This window comes from Centruroides sculpturatus, unplaced genomic scaffold, assembly GCF_000671375.1.
Source record: "Centruroides sculpturatus isolate CEXI.00-Female unplaced genomic scaffold, Cexi_2.0 scaffold573, whole genome shotgun sequence".
NCBI lineage: Eukaryota > Metazoa > Arthropoda > Arachnida > Scorpiones > Buthidae > Centruroides > Centruroides sculpturatus.
Window position 1 is genome coordinate 315,769 of NW_019384767.1, and position 23,349 is coordinate 339,117.

Sequence of the window (23,349 nt, forward strand, 5' to 3'; positions counted from 1 at the left end):
TTTTAAATTTTATTCATAAATTAATTCAGCGTAACATCATTATGCTGAATTAATTTATGAATATCGCATTCAAAATAAATAATTTAATATTGTAAAATTATAGAAGATTGATACAGTTGAGTAAGATCCACATTCACTAAACAAATATACATTTATCTATTGAATCAAGCATAATCTTTTAGGAATAATAACCTATGTTATAACAATGTTTTATAAGAAAATTATGTAATCGGTCAAAGAATAGAGGAATGTTATATAAAATTTTATTGTATACATTATGGAGAAAAAATTTTATATATAATATTGATTTATTAATGAACGCGAGATAGTAGCACATATGATCGATTACAATAATTATGCCCATTACGGACAAGATTGATCGGGATGAGTTGATGGGATATGGCAATGCAATGCAATATATGGGCAATCGATCTGCTAAGGGGATGCCCTGGAAAATTTTATGGGAATGGACCCTTATTTAGGTGTTAAGTACGTGAAGAAAACCCGGAAAATTCAATGCAGCCAGTTTGTTGGTCAGGCGCAAACCCGCAATCAACTAATGATTTAATGGTTTTATCCCTTTGGTTACATGATAGCAATGTGGTCGACCAGCATAAGTGAGAATGGGAACTGCTCTTAGGAAGGATGGTACTGCCATGATTAATTATGGGTGTCTGAATTGGAAAGATATCCAAGCCGAAACAAATTATTGAATAAAATTCATGTTATCCGAATATTGTGTAAACATTAGATACAGTCAGTAACGATTTTACGCAAAGCATCTTAAACTTTTGCCTAAGTTGTCGCATTTTTAGAGAATTACACACGCACAAAAATATGCTTGTCGATACGCTGTCATGTCAAATTCTATCTACGATCCTAATTTTATACAATAATAGGCCTAATTGTTTTGTGCTACAGTCATTATTTAAACCTATATAAAAGACCTTACATATTTAACCTTGTTTAGAATATAAAACTGCTTCTTGGTATAATTACAATAATTATATTCATTTTTAAAAAATAAATTGTTATTTCTAAGCATTTTATGTTGTACAAGAAATAATAACTTTCTTTTATATAAATGTTATAAAAATTATTTTGTAACACAAAACATTATATGGAATACAATCGAATCTCTGACAAAGGTCATCTCCCTATAACGGCCATTTTTCAGGAACATTTTTTTGAATAAAAATTCATACAAAATAACCTTCTAGAACGGTCATTTTTATGTTCCCGTCAGTGGCCGTTTTTCAGAGGTTTTGCTGTATAAACAATGTTATCTCAAGAAAATAACAAACACATCTTAAAATTGCTTTCTTCTTCTCCCGAAAAAAGAATAACTGACAAGTAGAGAAAAAAGCAATTTTAAAATGCGTTTTTTATTATATAAAATCAAGCTATTTTGATTTCAAACAATAAAAAAATAATTTTTTTGATAAAAATTCTCTAAGGAAAAAAACAATTCTCATTAAATTTGATACCGATTCCGCATTGTTCTATTATTAAAGAACGGTATTTTTTTAGAAGAAAATAAATTTGAGAGAGATTTTAGAGGAGGAAAAAATAATAATGTCGTAAAGTAATCTATAACAATCATCCTTTACGTAGTTGATTCTTGATTACAGTAATTTAGTTCACAGTTTTAGAGGCGTTGTCAACTTTAAAACCATTAAATCAACCAACGACTCTATTATTTGAGGTTACTATTTAATATTGGATCAAATATGGCTACCTGATTATTTTTTCAATGATTATTTTCATTTTATTGATGATTTTTAATGTAATTTCTGATATTTTTTCATCGAAAATTCCATTTATGTATCGAAATTTATCTCGCATTACAATGATTATTAAGGGGAAGACTGGAAATGTCTATACTGTACCGTACAGTACATGCGATCTTGATAACAAAGATAGTTTTGAATTTTAATTTTTAAAGGTAGTTTTGAATTTAAATTTTTGAATTTCTCTTTATATCTGAATATGTTTTCGATGTTTTTATATTTTTCTTGGTTTTATTTATAGATGCGTAAAGTTTTCAAAATAATGTTTATACATTTTTCATATAGTCAATTTAAACAAAATATTTGATAAAATAAGAAATCTGTCACAGTGTAAATGTACAGTTTACATCGTCCGTAAATTACGTAACGCTATCTATTTTTATACTTTTCAACTGTCATTCCCCCTCGTAACACCCAGTAATACTATCGCATATATTAGGTAACGCGTCGATCCTCTTAATTGTACTAAGAAGCATTATTCAGCACGAAGTACTGGATGTTATATTATTTTATTAAATACATGTATAACGTACAAATCAGTGACATAAACGATATGGTTCTTTACCCAACACTTTAGAAACTAGTATGAATCATTCGGTTATTCAAGGATTGAGACCGTAGCATTACGTAACGTTTTTGTAAGCACACCACCCCTTTGTAACGCAACATAACGATTACCTAAATACCAATCCACCCAAATATGTGTATAAATAACGTATATTTTATTAATTAAAGTATGCAAATTTATATTATCTCATTCACGAAAATTTTATGAGATATCTAACTAAGTTCTATAACAACAATATACATGATGTAGATAAAAGTATTGCAACAGGCTATAAGTTCCTTCTGCTACTTATTAGCTAAATGCAACTGCACAAACGTATACGTAATCGATGGCGTGGCTGGCATGCACGCCGACCCCTTTCCTTCTCATGGGACTAAATCATTTCTCGTCTTCTACGAAAGATAGCGACACAGTTTAAGTACAGAGTCGTAGAACATCTCGAAATTAGTACAAAACGTTTTTCGTTCGGTTAAAATACTGAAACGGGAGCAGCTGAGCTCTGTAGAAAATGGTTGAGGAAAATTAGGAAACTTCTCTGCATAGCCTCGCACTCTAAACTTTATCAGACAGCCTCATATCTTACTTTGCTATTTGTTTTCCCCTGAAATTACTAAATCTAATATGGTATTAAACTGAAGTATATCAAACAATGAGAATTAGGTATAGTAATGATGTCTGCATACAAATGATTTGCAGTATAAGTCACGTGATTTGGTTAGAGGGCTATCGGTTACAATGCAAATCGTTTATTTAGTAATTCATAAATACTGAAGGGCTCCATTTAATATTTACGAAAATATTCATTCATAAGTATTTATTAACTCTTTTACGAGGGCAGCGTTATTTAGGCACGCGTTATATCGGGATTTTATTACATATAACTTTCATATTTATAACTTTACGTAGTTTATTACATCTACCTTATAGTTTTTTGCGAATGCATTATATCGAGGTTTTATTATATTTGGTATTGTGGCATTTCAGGACACGAAGATGACATTTCTGTAAACAACAAATTTTATAAATTTAGAAATTACAAGTATATATTTGCATTTTTGGGCTGCAGTTTTCAAATTGCAGACCTATAAATTCTCACTGGTGTCCATTTGTCTGTCTGTGTATCTTTCCTTAACCTCGAGAACGGAGTTAGATAGATGAAAATAGAGACAGAGACCTGATTTGGAAAGCTCAGGGACAGAAAACCCCTATTAACTATATACGAATTTCTAGTTTAAACCGTAAATCAAGTAATTTCAATTCAAATTTTTCTCCAGAGCAGATTTAGATGACCGGTATGACTTTGTTGTTACCAGGAAAAGTATGATATACAGGGGCAAGACGCCACTAAAATCGAAAAGATGTTCTAAATTAAATAATTGAAAATTGTAGCCCGGCATTGTGATGATGATGTAATAATTTTTGCTTTCCTTAAAAATAATTTCCTATGGGGTATAAAATCTGTAAGAAATAATTAAGTTAATTTAAAAAAGGTTGGTTTGACGGGATAATGCAACGCTACACGTAGAAGGTGGACTTCTAATGAGAAATTGGCTCCTCTTTAGGTGTTAGACTCGTAAAGAAAACCCAGAAAATTCCACGTGACCAGCACGTTAGTAAAGCGCGAACCCGCGTCGAATTACCAGTGTTTAGTGCTTTTATTTACTCGGCCAGGGGTGAGCGAATACAGAAACGAACAAATGTACAATATACAGTTAAAAATTATGAAAATTTTTGTGAAGAGAAATTTAAAAATACTTTTATATTTGTAAAGATATAAAAAGAAACGTGTACTTTTTATTTTTTTGTGATTTTTATGTTGATAGACGTATATATATATCGATATTGAATACTTAAGTGATCGCATCTTTAATCTTATTTCCAAGTTTAAGAGAGTGATGACATTTATCTCCAATCTGTTACAAATCCTTTACGTTTTTTAAAGTAAATTTACTACTTAAAGTTACAAAAATATCGATAATTCTTTCTTTCTTTATTCTTAGGCACATATTTAAGCAATTATAATTTTAAAAAATAAGCAATTTTTATTAAATGTAAGAAGATATATCCACGAAGAATTTTAATTTTAAGCACCTACAAAAAAAATGATAAAATGTTTATTTTCTACGTTATTAAATAATTTTCGAATTGAGATCGCAAACTATATAAGGGGCTTCAAATTGGTCTCTAGCAACCCCCTAGGGATCGATCGATTTATCTACAGATCGATAAATAGGAAGTCGGTGGATAAATTTATTTTTATTATACAGTCAAACCTCTGTATAACGGCCACTGACGAGAACATAGAAATATCGTTGTTCAAATTGGCCGTTGTTTGGAGATTATTTTATATGCATATAAAAGGAACAGTTTCTAATATGGCCGCCATTTAGAGGTGGCCATTGTTAGAGATTCGACTGAGTTTAAAAAGTATAAAAAAAAATAATTTTATTTTATATAATACTTTATAATAAAATAAATAAATAAATAAATAAAATAAAATAAAATAATACTTTTTATTTTATCAGGAAAAGTATGATATACAGGGACAAGACGCCACTAAAATCGGAAAGATGTTATAAATTAAATAATTGAAAATTGTAGCCCGGCATTGTAAATTTTATTTACAATAACTTAAAATCGTGTTTGTGTCTAATTAATAGAAAAGCATCATTAATTCCTTTTTCATTTCATTTTTATTCAATTTGTAATTTATTATTTTGTATATAGGCCTAAATATAGGAAGAGGTCGACAAATTAAATCTAATTTCGGAGGAGAAGAAAAAAAAATGGAAATCTCTGAATTAAATGATAAATATTTATAAATATTTTAAATAGAAACAAGAGAAATTTTGCTTATAAAATTTTAATTATATAGAATTTTTCTTATTATTTTTACACTTATAACTCAATTGTATTGATATAAAATTTTAAAGAAAAAAAATCTGGAAAGGAATTATTCTATAGAAGAAAAAAAAAGTAAATCTCAATCATCTAAGTGCATCTCACAGATCTTTGCCTGACCATCATCTCAACTAACTTTCCAATTTCGATTCTTTGGAAACCCGATAATTCTCCTAATATCGGAAGATCCGGGAGGAAACTAGACTTTGCAACTTTGCATTTACTACAGAAAACTCAAACAAATATTCTTTTAAAGTAAAGGAAAGAACATCAATTCCGTAACTAATGGTTTCATTCAGAAACAAGTGAAACAAAGTTTAAAACTCGAAATGAACTAGTAGACATTAATTTCGTGAGTTGAATATATTTCGAAATCCTCCAATGAAACATGTTGTTTTCTTCCTTTTACTCTCTCAAGAATTCTTTATTTAGTGTATATATATATATATATATTTTTTTTTACTTTAAAGAAACACAAAATCGTGGGTAGAATATATTGTAAGTGATATATACTGATTCATTCGAAAGTAAACTTAAAATATATCTGGAGTGGAAAATGATAAAGTTAGCCGGAAGGAAAAGTTTTCTTAATATTCTCAGATTGGATTTTTGCACAATTTTTTGTATATTTCATATTGACTAGTACTTGTCGTAGGATGTGTGGCACTCCACTTCAGTCCACGTTCATGTTTGCACAGTTGCATCTGTCTGCCCAATGAGAGTCTGTTAAGAGAAATAGATTTGTTTAGTGGCTGAATCACATATTAAGTAAACAGTACTCTACTCTCTTCCATACTATAAATAGTAACGGGTATTGTTATCCTAACTCAGATTTATAACTACAGAGTTGATATTTTGCATAATAATGCCATTAGATAACCGAATTGTTAAAGTTTTGGTATTATAAAATATTTATGGAATTAAATTTATTTAATTAATTGTTGGATATATTAATTTTTAGATCGTTGAGAGATTGGAATTTGATATAAACAATAGTACAAAGAGATGGATAACATATCATTATTTTGTTCTACAACATTAGTTCTGTCTACTTAACTCATCTCTGGCAACAATCTATCTTATATCCTACCTCTTGGTCCTTACTCAGTCAATAATCTGAATTATGTTCTATTACTTACTTATTTCTAGACATTTCTTGATCTCTTTCTTTCAGTTTCATCATTTAGTTCTATCATGAATCTTCCAAGTTCTGTTAAGGCAAGTTGGAAAGATCATATAAAATATTTAATAATTTTCCATTTTATCAATTAATTTAGTTTTAAAAATTAATAAATTTTATATAATTTACTTCATAAAGTATATTCATATAAACTCACTAGTTTCTATTAATTAGAATTAAAAATTTTATTTTAAAAATACACAAGTAAAGAGTATGTGTTTAGATTTCTCTGTAGAGAGAACTATTGGGTTACCTTCAATCTACTTTACTTCTAAATTTAGCTGCTAGGGTAAAATTTAGCGCTGCTCACTCCTTAATATGCATATTACGTACGTTTTCTAACCAATTTTGGGAGTTAATAAACAAAGTGCAATAATTTTGTCTTAATTACAGGTGCGATTACATACCTAAAATTGAGATCTAAAATTGGTAATTACATGAAAGATTTGGTTTCATTCCATTCTCTAAAAACTGCAACTCGCCTGCTCGTTTTGCGACTCCTTTTGTAATCGAAATTCTTTATAAAACCTACGTAATGTGTGTATTGAAGAGGCAGCAGCGATAATTTTACCCTAGTGGTTGAATTCTAAAATACAAATTTTTTCACAAAATAGAAACAACATGCTCAGAATAGTAGGGGAGACCGGGGCAAGATCGGCATGTTAAGTTTTACTTACATTTTGTGTAATAAATACTGCTGTAAACTGAAAAAAAAGCTTTGCATATTGTCTATTAGAATGTTACCTTACTATAGAACTGGTTAAAATCAGTTTGGAAATAAAAATAATTAAAATAATTACAACTTTACAAGAAGAGAGAAATTGACGAAGTTGCCCCGGGTATAGGGGCAAGATCGGCAACTTCTCTCTTTTTGTAAAGTTGTAATTATTTTAATTATTTTTATTAAAGTTGCCCCTGGTATAGGGGCAACAGTAATGGGGCAAGATAGGCACGTATATAAAATTATGTTATTAACAATGTATAAGTTGGAATTCACTATTAAAACAAAGAAATACAAATCCAACACCCATTTAATATTATTACAACGAAATGCAAGTTCAAAGACATATATACATGAATAACAAATGCAAACATGTTTTCATTTATCATCTGTTTGATTTTTATCCTTTGCTTCTAATGTGGCTTTATGTTGCCGATCTTACCCCGCTAGTCATGATTTCGAAACATTAAGTACAACCCTGAGAACAGAATGCCAAGCCACGATCTGGCCACGTGAATAAGTTGAAGTTACATCCTTCTAACAGGAAAAGTAACTTTCGTTATCATGGAATTATAACAAAACCTGCCAATTCAATATAAATGGAAAAAAAATATTATATGGAATTGAACGAAAATGAAAATTTGCTTGATAATTCAACTACGCTTGTTGGAGAACAATAAAAACACTACACTCAACAAGCCACCAATAAAACTCAACTGCCTAACCTATAACCAAAGTCTCCTTTTAATTTGTTTTTTAAAAAAAGCGCTTGACAAACTTGCCCCGCATGCCGAAGTTGCCCCGGTCTCCCCTACGTATTTAAGCTCTTGATACCTTGTGCAATAATAAAAACAAAAATTTTAAATAGTTTCTCTTAAGCATTCAAAGAAGTTTTTTAAATTTTATTTTTATTTTTTACATTTTTTTATAAATTTATTTTTATTGACATAAATTTTCATGTGCTCGTCTTTAGTATTTTATAAGAGCTTATTACGAGGCTAAATAAATTGAAATGAATTGATGCAAATAGATTCCGAAATAAAATGTAAGAAATTAATAATAATTGTGTAGATTTATAAATCATAAATCATAATTTATTTGCAAAAGTGATTACAAAATATAGAAGATTTTCAGTAACAGCAGTCGACTCCATTCATGTTTTTGAAAGTCTTTTATATTTTCTAATCTCTTTTGCAAATAAATTATGATTTATGAAGCGTGTATTTATCGTTTTCTAAACGTTCAAAATGGAAATATTCAAATAACAATAACAGAAATTTATGAAAAATACGTGATAAATAGTGCAGAAGAATATTTAAAACATGATTAAAATGTTTGGAATATTATCCAACCATATATTCTTATTTATTTTATTTATATTTTAAAAAATTGTCAATTTATTGGCTTGCAGTAAGCTTGAAATCATAACATTAAGAAGTTATATATTCATTTTTAGGCACTAATGAAGTGTGATAGATTCCACTTGAAGCTCTGTCCCTCATAAAATTATATAGATAAAATCAAATAAGTAGTAAAATATCTGTTTGTTTAATACAAACAATAATTTATATTATTTTACACTGTGTTTTTATATAAAATAATAAATTTGGTGCCCCTCTGTGCTCGAATCTTAAGCTAACTGGTCCTCCTAGTTTATTCTATCTAGGCCTGTTCGCCTTTTTTGCTATACAAATAGCTCACCCAAAATATACCTTTTTTATTAAGATATATAATATACATAAAATAAATAGTATATACACAAATCAATATATATATATATATATTGATTTGTATATATGTATATATATTTAAATAATGAAATATAAAGTCAAACTTCGATATAGCGTCCTTCTAAGCAATACCACCCACTTAAAACGTCAACGAATACTTCGACATCTATGTATTACTAAATGTACATAATTTTGGATTGTTAAAGACATTATCATCACAAAATCACGACTTTCAAGCTGAAATTCATGTGCAGACATTATTAATATACAGACAGACCTCTGAACAACGGCCACTGACGATAACATAAAGAATGATCGTTGTATTGTGATTTTTAACAAAAACGTTTAGAGGCGGCCGTTTTTGCAGGTTCGACTGCATATAATACTTGTTTGAGGTACAGTACCTTAGTTTAACGCCATACTCGATTTAGTGACAATTTCAGGGAATGGCGATGTTAAACCGAGATACGACTGTATATATTTAAGCAACATAAGATGAAGTTAATTTATGTTTTTATTGAATATTTAAACAGAATGATATGAACGATTGAACCTGTTTAACCATTACTACTATTGTCTTGTACAATTATTATATTCATTTAGAGCTCACTTTATAATAATATAATCTATATAAATTTATATTAAGCAAAACAAAATATTGCTGATTAGGAATTTATGCAATCGAACGGCCATTATTTTATGTTTTCGTCAGTGGCCGTTATTCAGAGGTTTGACTTTATTATTTAGTGTATTACTGTATTAAAATTTACTAAATTTAATTATGTTTAATTAGTTTTTATTTTTTTAATTAATAATTTAGCAAAGGCAAACTATTGTTTCTAATATAGAATCTACAGGATTTAATAATAATTTATAAGTTTTATTTGATTAATTTTACCAAATTCTTAAAATAATCTAGAAAATAAATTAAATCAATTTATTATCTCAGAATTAAATTAAGTATCCTTAATGAAGAGAATAATAATATTATTAAATATATTTAGTCAGATTGAGATAATATAAAATAATACAAATGAGATTTACAATTAATTCGTAATGCTTTCTCTAATACGAATCTCTGAACAACGATCACTGATAGAAAACATAAAAAATAGCCGTTGGTTGTAGGTTATTTTCCATACATTTTGTTAAGAAAGAATATTCTGAAAAAATGATCGCTGAGGTGGCCGTTATAGGAGATTCAGCTGTATTTGTAGGGTAAATAGGAGAATACCAAAAATATAATTAGTTAATTTTGATGATACGATGGATAGATTTAGGGCATAAACATTAATATTGATATTTGCCTAAAGTTATTAAAAAAACATAAAATAATCTATTATTAAATACAGTAAAACCTGTCTAAAACGGAAAACGGTGGTATCGTGGTACGGTGGAAAAATGAAAATATTTACAGTAAAACGTGTAAATCGGACTCACACCATATATTTTTTTTCCGGTTCGACAGGTTTTCGTTTTAAACATGTATTTTTTTTTTAACACAGAAAAATGTTCCGTTCCGAAGAATATTTCCCGTTAGGCAGATTTCCATTTTATTAAGCTTCATTTTGAATAGGTTTTACTGTATATAACTTTCTTGCAGTCCATATAAGATAAAACGATAATAATGCATTTCAAAATCCTTACATAGAGCTAACGTTATGTTACAATTATATAGGCCTATATATATATAATAGAACCTCTAATAACAGCAGCTCCTAACAATGGCCACTTTTTCAGGAGCATTTTTCTTCGAAATGAATAGAAAATAACCTCCATACAACGACCACTATTTCTCATCCCATCAATGGCCGTTGTTTAGAAGTTTGACTTCATATATTATTTTCAAGAAGAGTACTGTATAATTTTATTATATTTTATATATTAATATGCTAAATAGATACATTAATAATAGAATTTACTAGAGAAAATACTTCTTTGGGGGAAAGTTGCGTATTTTTGTCTAGGAAATACATTATTTTGTATAGTAAATTATTTATTGTCTGGTGAATTTATTTGTCTACTGAATACCAATGGATTTTGTCTGGTAAACATAACCATTGTCTGTAATATTTTTTTCTACAATTGATTCTTATGATGCTTTAAATTGGCATTTCAGGACTTGTGGAAGACATTTCCGTAAAAAAAAATTAGTACTAAAACTTACCACTATGGCACATTTGGCGCTTTGATTATTACTCTATATGTTTTTTGGTTGAAGACACTTAAAAAGTGTGTTTTTAGAGGGCATGCCACGTGTAGCAGTATCCTCTATATCGCTGAAGTCTGTGTAGCACGAGCATCTTGCACATACAAAATATTTGTTGCTTGCAGCACCAAAAGTGCCACAGCGGTGAGTCTTAGTAATATATATATATATATATTACAGAAATGTCTTCCGCGTATTTTGAAATGCCACCATACCAGATTAGTTTGGATTAGACTGTTAAATATTTTTCTAGACAGCGTTGAATAAAGGTACTTTAATTACGATCACCAGGTACTTGCTAGTGCTTTGTATTGATAAAAAAAATCGTATAACTATTTACTAAAAATTAATTTAAAACATTACAGATAAAAATTATATTTACAAGACAAAAATTCCGAATTCCATAATTAATAAATGGTAATGTTAATAAACTTAATTAGCTAATATCTATTTATTTATTAGGGGAGATCGGGGCAACTTCGGCAGGCGGGGCAAGTTTGTCAAGCGCTTTTTTTTAAAAACAAATTAAAAGGAGACTTTGGTTATAGGTTAGGCAGTTGAGTTTTATTGGTGGCTTGTTGAGTGTAGTGTTTTTATTGTTCTCCAACAAGCGTAGTTGAATTATCAAGCAAATTTTCATTTTCGTTCAATTCCATATAATATTTTTTTTCCATTTATATTGAATTGGCAGGTTTTGTTATAATTCCATGATAACGAAAGTTACTTTTCCTGTTAGAAGGATGTAACTTCAACTTATTCACGTGGCCAGATCGTGGCTTGGCATTCTGTTCTCAGGGTTGTACTTAATGTTTCGAAATCATGACTAGCGGGGTAAGATCGGCAACATAAAGCCACATTAGAAGCAAAGGATAAAAATCAAACAGATGATAAATGAAAACATGTTTGCATTTGTTATTCATGTATATATGTCTTTGAACTTGCATTTCGTTGTAATAATATTAAATGGGTGTTGGATTTGTATTTCTTTGTTTTAATAGTGAATTCCAACTTATACATTGTTAATAACATAATTTTATATACGTGCCTATCTTGCCCCATTACTGTTGCCCCTATACCAGGGGCAACTTTAATAAAAATAATTAAAATAATTACAACTTTACAAAAAGAGAGAAGTTGCCGATCTTGCCCCTATACCCGGGGCAACTTCGTCAATTTCTCTCTTCTTGTAAAGTTGTAATTATTTTAATTATTTTTATTTCCAAACTGATTTTAACCAGTTCTATAGTAAGGTAACATTCCAATAGACAATATGCAAAGCTTTTTTTTCAGTTTACAGCAGTATTTATTACACAAAATTTAAGTAAAGCTTAACATGCCGATCTTGCCCCGATCTCCCCTATTATAAACTAAACTTGAATTTTTCTACTTTTATTTGCCTAAAAGGACTAAAAAATTCTACATTTTTTTGTAGGAATGTACTGTACAGTGCCCTTGTTTATATTTGTATTTAGCATCCCAATAAATTAAATTTAAAATTTAATTTGTACTTTTCTAATGCCAGATAAATATGTTTTAATATAATGATGCTGAGATTATTTAATTAATTATTAATAATACAATATCTAAAATGTCGCATATAATCAGATATTGAACACAAGAATTGTAACAAAGCAATTATTACAGTAGAATGGATTTACTTTGATATTTTTTGTTGATATTTTCTCAAACGAGAAGGAAATGTAGCAGTAAAGCTGGATTGTAAAATCTCGCATCGTCGAATATTATGTCTCTTATTGATTACAGTACTGAGATCTTACGATGCCAAGTTTTAAAATAAGTTACATTACACCTTTATTTAAGAAATGACTCTTCGTGTAATTATAAAATATTAATTATTTAGTCGTTTGTAAATACTTTATCGTCTATTGTATATAATAATGTACATGTAATAAGAGTTTCAGATTAACCGTTATTCTATTTAAAACAAGATTAATCTGGAAAGACGGTGGAGTTCGCAGCGAACGAAAATCGAACTCGGATTCACCTGCATTGGACTGATAAATAAAGCAACATAATACTTAGGCGATTTGCCAATGGGGTGCTGCCCAGGACTTTCTATAAGAAACCGACCCTTTTTAAGTGTTAAACGTGGTCAGGCGTGAACCCGCGACCTATTCAGGAGTTTTACCCATTCAGATAATGTTAGAAGCAAAGTATATTTTCATGTAATCATACGAATATATATGTACTGTACGGTACAAAAATATGTACGTGTGCGCGGATGTGTAATAAGTGTTTAGGCATATGCATAATCTGTATGCTTGTTGTATGTCTATGATTTGTTTGTGTCCGTATACTCATATATGTATATATTAGCATATACTATATCCTTTGTAAATAACAACACTTTCGTATTCTTAACTTAATTTCGTTTACTCAAAAACCTCTGAATTAAATAAAATAAAAGTTCGATATAACATTATTGGGCTATGTGTGTGTGTGTTTAAGGACCTGATATTAAAAAAATCAATTTTGAATTTTATAAACCATAATTATATGTAAATTATTACTGTTTCAGTACTTAAATTTTTACGAATTTAATAAATTTAAATTACCATAAAAAACAGAGAAGAAACACAATCAATTGGTTGGTGTTTTCTTCTCTATGTGTAATTGCCATTTTGGATAGAGTCTCTCAAAAATAAATTACAGACCTATAAACAAAAAAAAATAGACAGCTTATATAAAGAGACTTATAATTTTCTATCGAGTTCAAAACTTTTATTTCCAACTGCCATTTTATCACTAGTTTTGTTACTTAACTTACTTGTAGCTATCCCACTTCAACTCCCATCATTTCCTAGATATAAAGCACTCCATGCAGTCAGGCAGAAGATCCAACAATCCTAGTTAAACTATAATCTGCTCGCAGAAGATATCCATCCCATCTGTCTGTACGCAATTTTAGCGATACTGTTTAATACTAAAAAGCATTATTTATACAATAAAAACCTGTTTACCAGATTTAACTTTCGAAGAAGAGTAGAACAAATGATGGGATTTCAGTTTTATAGTGATATATATATATATATTTTTTTTTTAAATTTTAAGTCTTTTATTTTAAGATTTCCAGGAAAATAAATCTAATGATTATTATACTTTTAGCAATAGATCAAATTCTCTTGAGATTAAATTTTTCGGATTCAATCTTAGAAGGAGAATATACAATTTATTTACTTTGATACGTCAACTGTGTTATATTCAGTAAACAAACACTAAAATTACAGTTTATAGCTAAAAATCCACTTAAAATATCCTATTTTCGTGTAGAAAAGTGTTGTTATTTATATTTTAAAACAGGCTATTTAATTATTAATGATTAACTTTGATTTTACTTTTTAAATTAGAATATTTGTTATACAATGTGCAGATAATTCTTGTAAAATTTTAAACAGTTTCTGTGGAAATAGGATAAACTACTTGAGAGAAAAGATTTTGTATATATGTATAGGCGTGTATTTTGTGCGTTTGTTGATTGAATTTTGCTTAATATCTGAGGATCCTACTCATCAAAAAATTTTGAAATTTGACAGGTATTTTTATATTTGGCCATTGATGCTATTACAATTTGGAAATTATAAGTCAAAGAGGAGGGAAATTAGAGGGATAGGAATCATATCTGGAGTGTGGTCAGAATTAATGAAAATTTTACACGTACGAGTTTTTTGGTTCATTAAAAACAAATTTTGTTGGCATTTACAGGTTTTTAAAAATTTACCCAACCCAAAATCTCCGTTCCTCCTGTTCAAGTGCCAAGAAAGTGCCGCAAGAACTATTGCCAGCTTTTTTCTTAACTATAACAAGGAACATACATTTATATTAAGTGTTTAATAATGGATATTGATAGCAACGCCTTAAAATAAAACAATTTCTTCGTAAATTACAGATGAATTATATACTCCCGAACGTTTGTATACTACAATGGTTACCGATTTGAGACAGACGTGCCCTGTTAAAGACTTGGCATCGATGCTTGCTAAATCGTTTCAATCTCCCATACATCGTTACATAGTGACGTCCATTCCATCCAAACCAGTAAGTACAGTTTTTTTAAATTATTAAAACTCCTCTCGCTATTTCCTTTCTTCTTTCTTTTCTGAATTTTAATACTGAACTCTGCAACGCTTACATCTTTATAATCGTAAAAATTCACTTAATGGTTCCCACAGGTGGTGCAAAAAGGGGCTAACGTTATGTGAGTTCGCTAAAGTTTAAAGTATTTTTTAGGGATTTTTTTAATAGGATTCAATAATTTAAAACTTTACCGTTACTAAAAATAGACAAACCTTTCATCATTCTGTCATTTTTGCACCTGATATGTTTGGACCTTTGCCATCTTTTCTAAAACTTTTACCAAGACCGATCGTTTATAGTTGAAACAACGATTTCTAAATCTTATCCCCCCTTTATAAAAAAAAAAAAAAATGTTTCTTCGAGACTCATATGTCTTTTATTGTTAGGTTCTTTTCTAGTATGAGGGGGAAAAAGATATTCATTTTCTTAAAGAAGATAAATCAGAATTTCAATTGTCCCTCAAGTCATGTGACTGCAGTCAGTAAGCTGTACAACTAAAAGATTTATTCTGTAAAAACTTGTATTTTTCTATACGTTTTTTAAAAATTGAATGAAAATTCTATTTACATATAAACATCGGCTTCACTACACTATTTATATCTGTTAGAAGTTTACAAAATGAAACAATTTTTCAATAAAAAAACTTATTACATTATTCCATTACGTACTTACATACATAAACAGTTTTTTACGTTCTTACAACTTATTTTACATAAATATAAATAATTTAAAAAGTGTTATAAAATATTTTTCGAATAAATAATAATTTACATTAATTATAAATCTAATTTTCTTTAGAATAAGCAAGGAAAATATATTTTACCGTACACTAGATTATACTAAGTACTGTACATTTACAAGCATATAAATACATTCCAGTAATATTTTTAGTATTTTAGTGTACTTAATAATACCTTAAAGTATATTAAGTACAGGCCTACTAAGAAAAGTACATTTATAAGAAAGTATACTTAATAGAATTTATTTAATTTTTATTCCTCGAAAGTTATTAAATTTTATTGTGATTAGATTCTAATTCATAATCACAATATAAGAGATTGTCTATTAATTACATGTACAGTTTTTGGCTGTTATATACCATGATGCATTTTTGTCAAACTTCATCCTTTAATTACGTGCATTGTACAATAGTTTATGACATTGAATAAACGACTTTAAAAAGTTCTGCAAATATTTTTCTAACTGAATACTAAATAGACTTATAAGACCATATTTGTACGCCACTACTACCATTAAAAAAGCCACATATACGACTTCCTTTCACCCCTTATACTACTCGTAGTATAATGAACGACTCTAAGAATTATTCAAATAAATCCTATATTGCAATTATCCAATACAATTGTGAATGTCTTAGAAGCAATGCAGTTCTGTAAAAATATCATACACATACTTTATACGCTCCTGTAAATTATTTTATACAAATATAGAAAAACCTATTTAAGCCGGAATCTCACGATACCAAATATTTTTCCTGTTTGACAGATTTCTGTTTTGAACAGGTTTTTTTTTAACAGAAAAATCATTGCTATCCGAAGAATTTTTCCGTCTAGACAGGTTTCCGTTTCGTACAGGTTTTATTTTACAAACAATTTAAATTTATTGTAAATATAATTTTCTATCCAATAAAGAAAATACACATCGCAAAACTTCTTTATTATTCCATGAAAATCATTATTGTGATTTTTTGCTTACGCAGGTCTTACGTCTTCCATTTTCAAAATCGTTGATCTTTGTTTTTTTTTTCTTTTTTTTTAAAAAGGGAGAAATTTATCGAACCGTCTACTACTGTAGCGATAAATCACGCTCTGTTCGGAATATAATTCTGTAGTAGAGTTTATAGCAATGTTGCTATATCCGGAATCATTAGATACAGGCTGCAATGTATACAAAATGTTTCAAGTCTTATCTTTGTGATAAAATATCAAGTCATCAAGTTAAATAACTGAACGCAGAATATCCAACTATACTTAGATAAATACGTAATTATATTTTTATTGCTTTAGGGATCGACAATTTATGCCTTTTATTAACCAACTTTATAATCATTAATTTCGTTGAAGTCCAAGTAAGTAATGCGTTTGTCACCGTAACTTTTATAAAATAGGATCGTAACGGAAGAATTGCTTCTGTAATACTTAAGATTACAATGGAGATTTTCTCATTTTTTTAACATTAAAATGTTCCCAATTCTCTAATTTACAGTCGTGTTTATAAACTTATAATAATGCCTCAAAACTTTAGAAATTAGACACCTACATACATTTATATGTAGAAAATATGTAAATAAAGCTACGCGGAAGTAAGGTATAAAAAAATAATTTTATAGAGGAATGTATAAAATAGCGTCATAAAAACAAAAAAAAAAAAAAACGTAGAAAATTACATTCGAACATTTTCTTATTTATTTACATAATTATGCAAAAGCTGTGATGCGTATGTAATTGTAATATATATGGTGCACGCACTCCCCACTTTTATAAAGGGATTTCGAGGGATGTAAATGGTATTTAAGGGGTGAAATTGTTAATAAAGTATAATTAATATAAAATAAATAGTGATTAATTTATAACACACTCCAATGGAAACGTGAGAAAAGTGCCTCTGAGATTCGAAGTAATGTAGTGTGTGTATACAGGGTGTACCATAAGTCACGCACCATAAATGTTCGATGTGATTGCTTCGGCCTCTGTGAATTACTAAATATGCGATCGATTCTGCATCATAAAGGTCATTTTTTATCACAAAATCACGCGACTTTCAAACTTGTGTGTATATCCCGTTGTTTTATATAGTATAATTCTTATCGTTCGAGTTCCTTCAGTTCGATTTAGTGCCAATTTCGAAAGGTGGTGCTATATCGAGGTTTCACTGTATGTAAAAAAATAATAAGCTTTATATAGAATAAATATATTTTAAAAATAATTACATCAGAATGAGTGTAATTACGAGGAAAATTATTTGCAAAGAAACAGTCAGACAGAAAGAACGTTTACAGAAAATTATGCAAGAAATAATTACGTTTGAAAATAATATTTATATGTTTTAAAAAATCATTTTCACTCTGATTATTGATTTTTGAACGATAGAGGAATTCATTATTTGCATAAAACTAGTATAGATCTTACGTCTAAGAAGTTTGACGTTTCTAAATATATTCATGAAATCTCTCGATATTCGCAAATGTAATTGATACCATGAAATATTTTAAATAAAATATATTTCATTCTTATTCAAATCTACATTTTTCAAAGTATAATTTTAATAATATCCAATTTATTTTTGTATGCAAATGTCATCTTGAAATCCTTTACATTTACGGATTTCAATTCATCAATTAATTAAAATTATTTATTTTACTGTTTATTAAGAAAACATTATTTAAATTTTTCTGCTTATTTTAAGCAATATTTAAGAATATTTTAAATGAAAGAATACTATCCGTGAATTTATAAATGTGTGAGTTTGCATTCCGAAAGGGCTTGTCATCACCATATCACGTGACTTTCAAACACTCAAACTTCTATGCAGACCTTGTTGTTTTACATAACTGTTATTGTTTCAGCTCCTTCTATGTAGCATCACGTTCGATTTAATGTTAACTTCGATATATTGGGGCTATATCGAGTTTGAAGTGAAAATTTATCTGTCAAAACTTGAAAACTTGGAAAACATAATTGAAATTCTGAAAGGTTAAGCTAGGCATCGTCTATAAATTACGTAAAGCTATCCATTTTTATACTTTTCAACTGCCATTTCATCCTCGTGACGCTCAGTAACGCTAGCGCACATATACGTTCTGAAAATACGTAACGCGTCGACAATTTTTAATTGTACAGTACTAAGAAATAATACACAGTACGGGAATATCGTACGTTACATTATTTTATTAATTACACCTTTAACGTATAAAGCTGTGATGTAAACGGTACAGTTCGCTAATCGACATTTCAGAAACTTTTGTTACTTAGCATTACGTAACGTTTTTGTAAAACCCTACTCCTTTGTAACGCATCATAACGATTCCTGCATACTCACCCTCTCATATATGTGTTACGTAATTTTCGACAGCCCCTTGAGTAAAAGAAATTGTAACGATATGTGTGTAATATTTAACTACAGACCTCGTATTCTTTCTCTTCTATCTATATTTTAGTGAAGGAGAGAAAAAAACAGAGCAAAGGTTAACGACATTTTTCTCTATTTCAGGTGAGAGTATACGATTATAACTCACGCTACAGCTTTCACATGTGGGAAGCGATAGCATTCCTCGACCAATTGGAGCATTTTTTAAAAGAACCAACCGCAGAAGATTACGCTTTCAGAGACTCCATCCAAAATGCTGTAACATCATTCGTCCGCAGTGGAGGAGTAACTGCAACCAGCGGATGGTGCAGTTATCCGGATTGCATAGCCCTGATATCAAATAACATCACTTACGTTGAAAGTTACCAAAGAAGACAATGTAAATTTTGGTCTTCTCAAGGATTAACCGATTACGCATGGGTCAGTTAACTGATTCTACGTTAAAAAAAAAAAAACACATTTTAATTGGTGTTTGGGATTTTGATCGTGCATGTGTATCGAATGAGGTTTATAAATTCATCCAAGTTTGTAGAATATATATATATATTTCTGACTCCCTCCTACCGACTCGATGTTTTAAAATGGAAAAAAAGATTTTAAACCGAATAATTGGGTCAAAATCTTGTTTTTTTATTGTTTTACTGGTAAATGGTGTCAACCAGCAGGCCGTCGAGAGCTTGTATGCGACTTGGGTGTAGAGCGGGCTCCTTTTGCTCTTTAGAGGGCCTTATTTATCTTTTTTTAAACAAATGAAATACGTAGAATGTTTCTTTATTAATAAAAAGCAGTCTTGACGATTTTATTTTATATTGGTAATAAAATAACGTTAATTTATAGGGGTAGGAACTATTACGGGTTTTTCACTTTTTTCTGGGAATCGGGAAAAATCCCCAGCTCCTTCCTCTCGACGGCCTCGTCAACCAGTACATACATGCTTTACCTTCGAATTATATAAATCAATAAAAAAATAAATAAAGGAATTATAGGATTAGAATTAATAAATCACCCCTTGAAATTTATACAATAAAAACCTGTTTACCAGATTTAACTTTCGAAGAAGAGTAGAACAAATGATGGGATTTCAGTTTTATAGTGATATATATATATATAAATAGATAAATAAATTTTGCTTTTTTATATAAAAAATTGCTATTTAACTTAAAATTTATTCGAGAAATTTGGCAAAGTTCCCGCGAATGAGTTCATTTTCTTGACGAACGGTTACATTCCTGTTAACATTCTAACTGAATTTTTAATTTTAATGTATTATGTAAGTACGTGGTCGAAAGAAGGATTACTATGGGAATGGATGTGCTTTACGCTGTGTACTGAGGATTTAAATAGGATCTAGAAAAGGAAGTTCGTGTGTAGGAGACCAAGGATTATATCTGTTGGGGATTTCAAGAGATAAGGAAAACAAGAGGCATTTAATAGACTTTATTTCTTTTTCAGTTTCATAATTTATATTTTTCGTTTAAAAATGTAAAAAAAAACACAAAAATTTTTATTTAAACAGTTTTTGTGTTTTAGTTACAAATTTTTGTGTTTTAAAAAAGTTTTTATAAAATAAGATAAAGTTCATATTTAAGAGATTTTTAAAACTCTTTTTGCCCTGTGGGTACTAAGAAAACCTTTATTAAAGCCTATTGTGGGTTCAATCAGACCCACAATAAGGCGGTCGGGTGGGAAAGAAGGGGGCTCAACAATTGCAGGACAGACTGTAATGGATTTATTCGTTAGATTTGCTGTATTTCTGAGCTATAACATATAACAGCATTTTTCCCTTCTTATCAAATAAAGATACATGTAAAAATGTGAGAACGTAAGCTATAGACTCATAACGAGAGACCCCAAGCTGCAGCTTATTTAGCTTATTGTGCAAATCCGGCCCTAGGGACAAACCACCACCCGAAAAATTCCTGGGGTTTTTCGACCGCTCGAATTCGATCCCGGATCCCCAGAGAGATAAACTGAAGCCTTAACCACTTCGGTCGTGAAATAAATATATTAATTTGTACCAGTCATGTAATTTATTATAGAATTTGGCGTTTTTATGTAAGAACTGTATCGGTTATTTGATGTATTTATATATAAATTATCGATTCAAAGCGTTATTAATAAGAACTTCTAGCATCTCTACATACACTTTTTACACAGCTGTTGAAACATTTTATTAATATTATAAGCGAGAACGATTATCAATATTAATAGTAACTCCAATAAATGTGCTAAATATACTTTAGATATTTTCTGGGTCATTTATTACGTTAGAGATGCCAACAATTAAATTTATTGTGCTATTTTTTCGTGATTTATATTAATTAAATCTATAAATAGTATTATTAAAGATTTTAAAAGGGATGATACGGTTATATTATTTTATATTTTTCAACATACAGTACATAATAGTATTTATATATAAATTAACTCTATGACTACAAGGAGATAGGAGGGACACATGATGAAGACTCGTAATCTTAGAAACCGTCTTTGTTTCATGGGATAAGGAAATGCAACATCAGTGCACTTTGCAAACTGGGGAGGCTTCTAGGAGGAAAACAGGCCCTATTTAGGTGTTAGACACACGAAGAAAACCCAGAAGACTCCTCTTAGCCAGAGAGTTGGGGAGGACTTCTATGGAAAACTGGCCTCTATTTATATATTAAACAAGTTAAGAAAACCCGGAAAATTCCACGTTGTCAGTCCATTAATTAGATGCGAACCCAAGAGTCAGTATGCAGTCACTGGTGGGTTCGTATTAATTCGAAGTTATAATTTTCAAAATAAATTCAAAGACAATATTAATATCAAAATGTTATTAAACTATACTAATACGAAATAACTTAAAAACACAATTTTACTTTAATAACTACCCATAAAGGTGCAATTTATCTTCCTCAAATACCATCAAACAACACAATTTTATAACATAGTAATTGGTCTATAAACCATAATAAAAGGTTAAAACATACAATTCTAAAGACATAAATTATGTTAATACGTAGTAAAAACATTTTATAATATTTCTTAATCCAATAAAACGGGAGAATAACATAAATCCATCTTAACTCAAACACATCTATTACATAAGCGTTAAAGAAGATACAAACTAAAAAAAGTTCTTCATAATATAAAAAATTCAAGAAAAGTTGTATAAACTTTTAAAGCAAGAAACAATCGTTAAAAAAGGAAACTCATGGCATCTGAGTTTAAACCAACAAATGAAAATCCCAGCGGGATGGTGCTGACGGTTGACAACACAGTAAATAATTACGTGTTGGCAATTCCCAAATGGGGTTGGAGGTCGCACCTTTTAATTAATTCTTTATTTTACTGTGAACAATAGTGTTTCTATACTGTGTCAATGATAAAGGAGAAGCGCCAATATACTATATTGATAATGTGAATTATTAATGAAGACACTAATTTAGTTTAGAGTCAGATAATAAAATAAAAATCGTGTCTAGTCTGATAAGATACGTCGAAGTCATTTAGAGATTAATTAATAACTTTTCAAGCTTTAATTCATCTTTCATTCCTAAATATTGATTTAAGAGTTAATTATAAACTCTACACTTGTCTTATTTGTTTGTATGTTTAATTAATTATGAATGAATTTTGTGAAATTGAGCGCAGCTCAATTTAATGTTTCCAATTCAGATAATGTCTTAAGAATGTTTCTCAGTTGAATACAGAATTTCATGTTTTGTTCTTCCATGTTAAAGTTTTAAATATTAATTTATAAATAAAATTAATGTTTTAAAATTTAAAATAATTTATATAATATAATATATTTTTAGAAAATTGTTTGAATTCTTCACTCAATTTAAACTCATTTAAATCTTTGAATTTAAGTTCAAACAGTTTGAATTATTTAAGAGAGGAAAATCCTTTAAAAATTTATAAAAATTTAATTTTTAAAATGGGTTTCAGTTGTTTGTTTTAGTGTTTAAATTATTTATATTTTATTTTGAAATGTTTTTATAAATAATTTTAAAGATTTTTAGCTTAGCTCAGGGAGCTTATCTTATAGATCAGGGATGGCCAA

The 23,349-nt window shown here is 29.1% G+C and overlaps 1 protein-coding gene across 2 annotated transcripts in view; it reads left to right on the forward strand.

The window, feature by feature from the left end:
- LOC111628933 (para-nitrobenzyl esterase-like) overlaps positions 1–20,304 on the forward strand; it is a 66,866-nt gene extending 46,562 nt beyond the window's left edge. For both annotated transcript variants that reach the window (XM_023372792.1, XM_023372791.1), the window contains exons 8-9: positions 15,007–15,155; positions 19,425–20,304. In XM_023372792.1, coding sequence (XP_023228560.1) covers positions 15,007–15,155; positions 19,425–19,730 — 455 coding nt within the window. In that variant the 3' untranslated portion in view covers positions 19,731–20,304. The remainder of the gene's footprint in view (positions 1–15,006; positions 15,156–19,424) is intronic.
- The last annotated feature ends 3,045 nt before the right edge of the window (positions 20,305–23,349 follow it).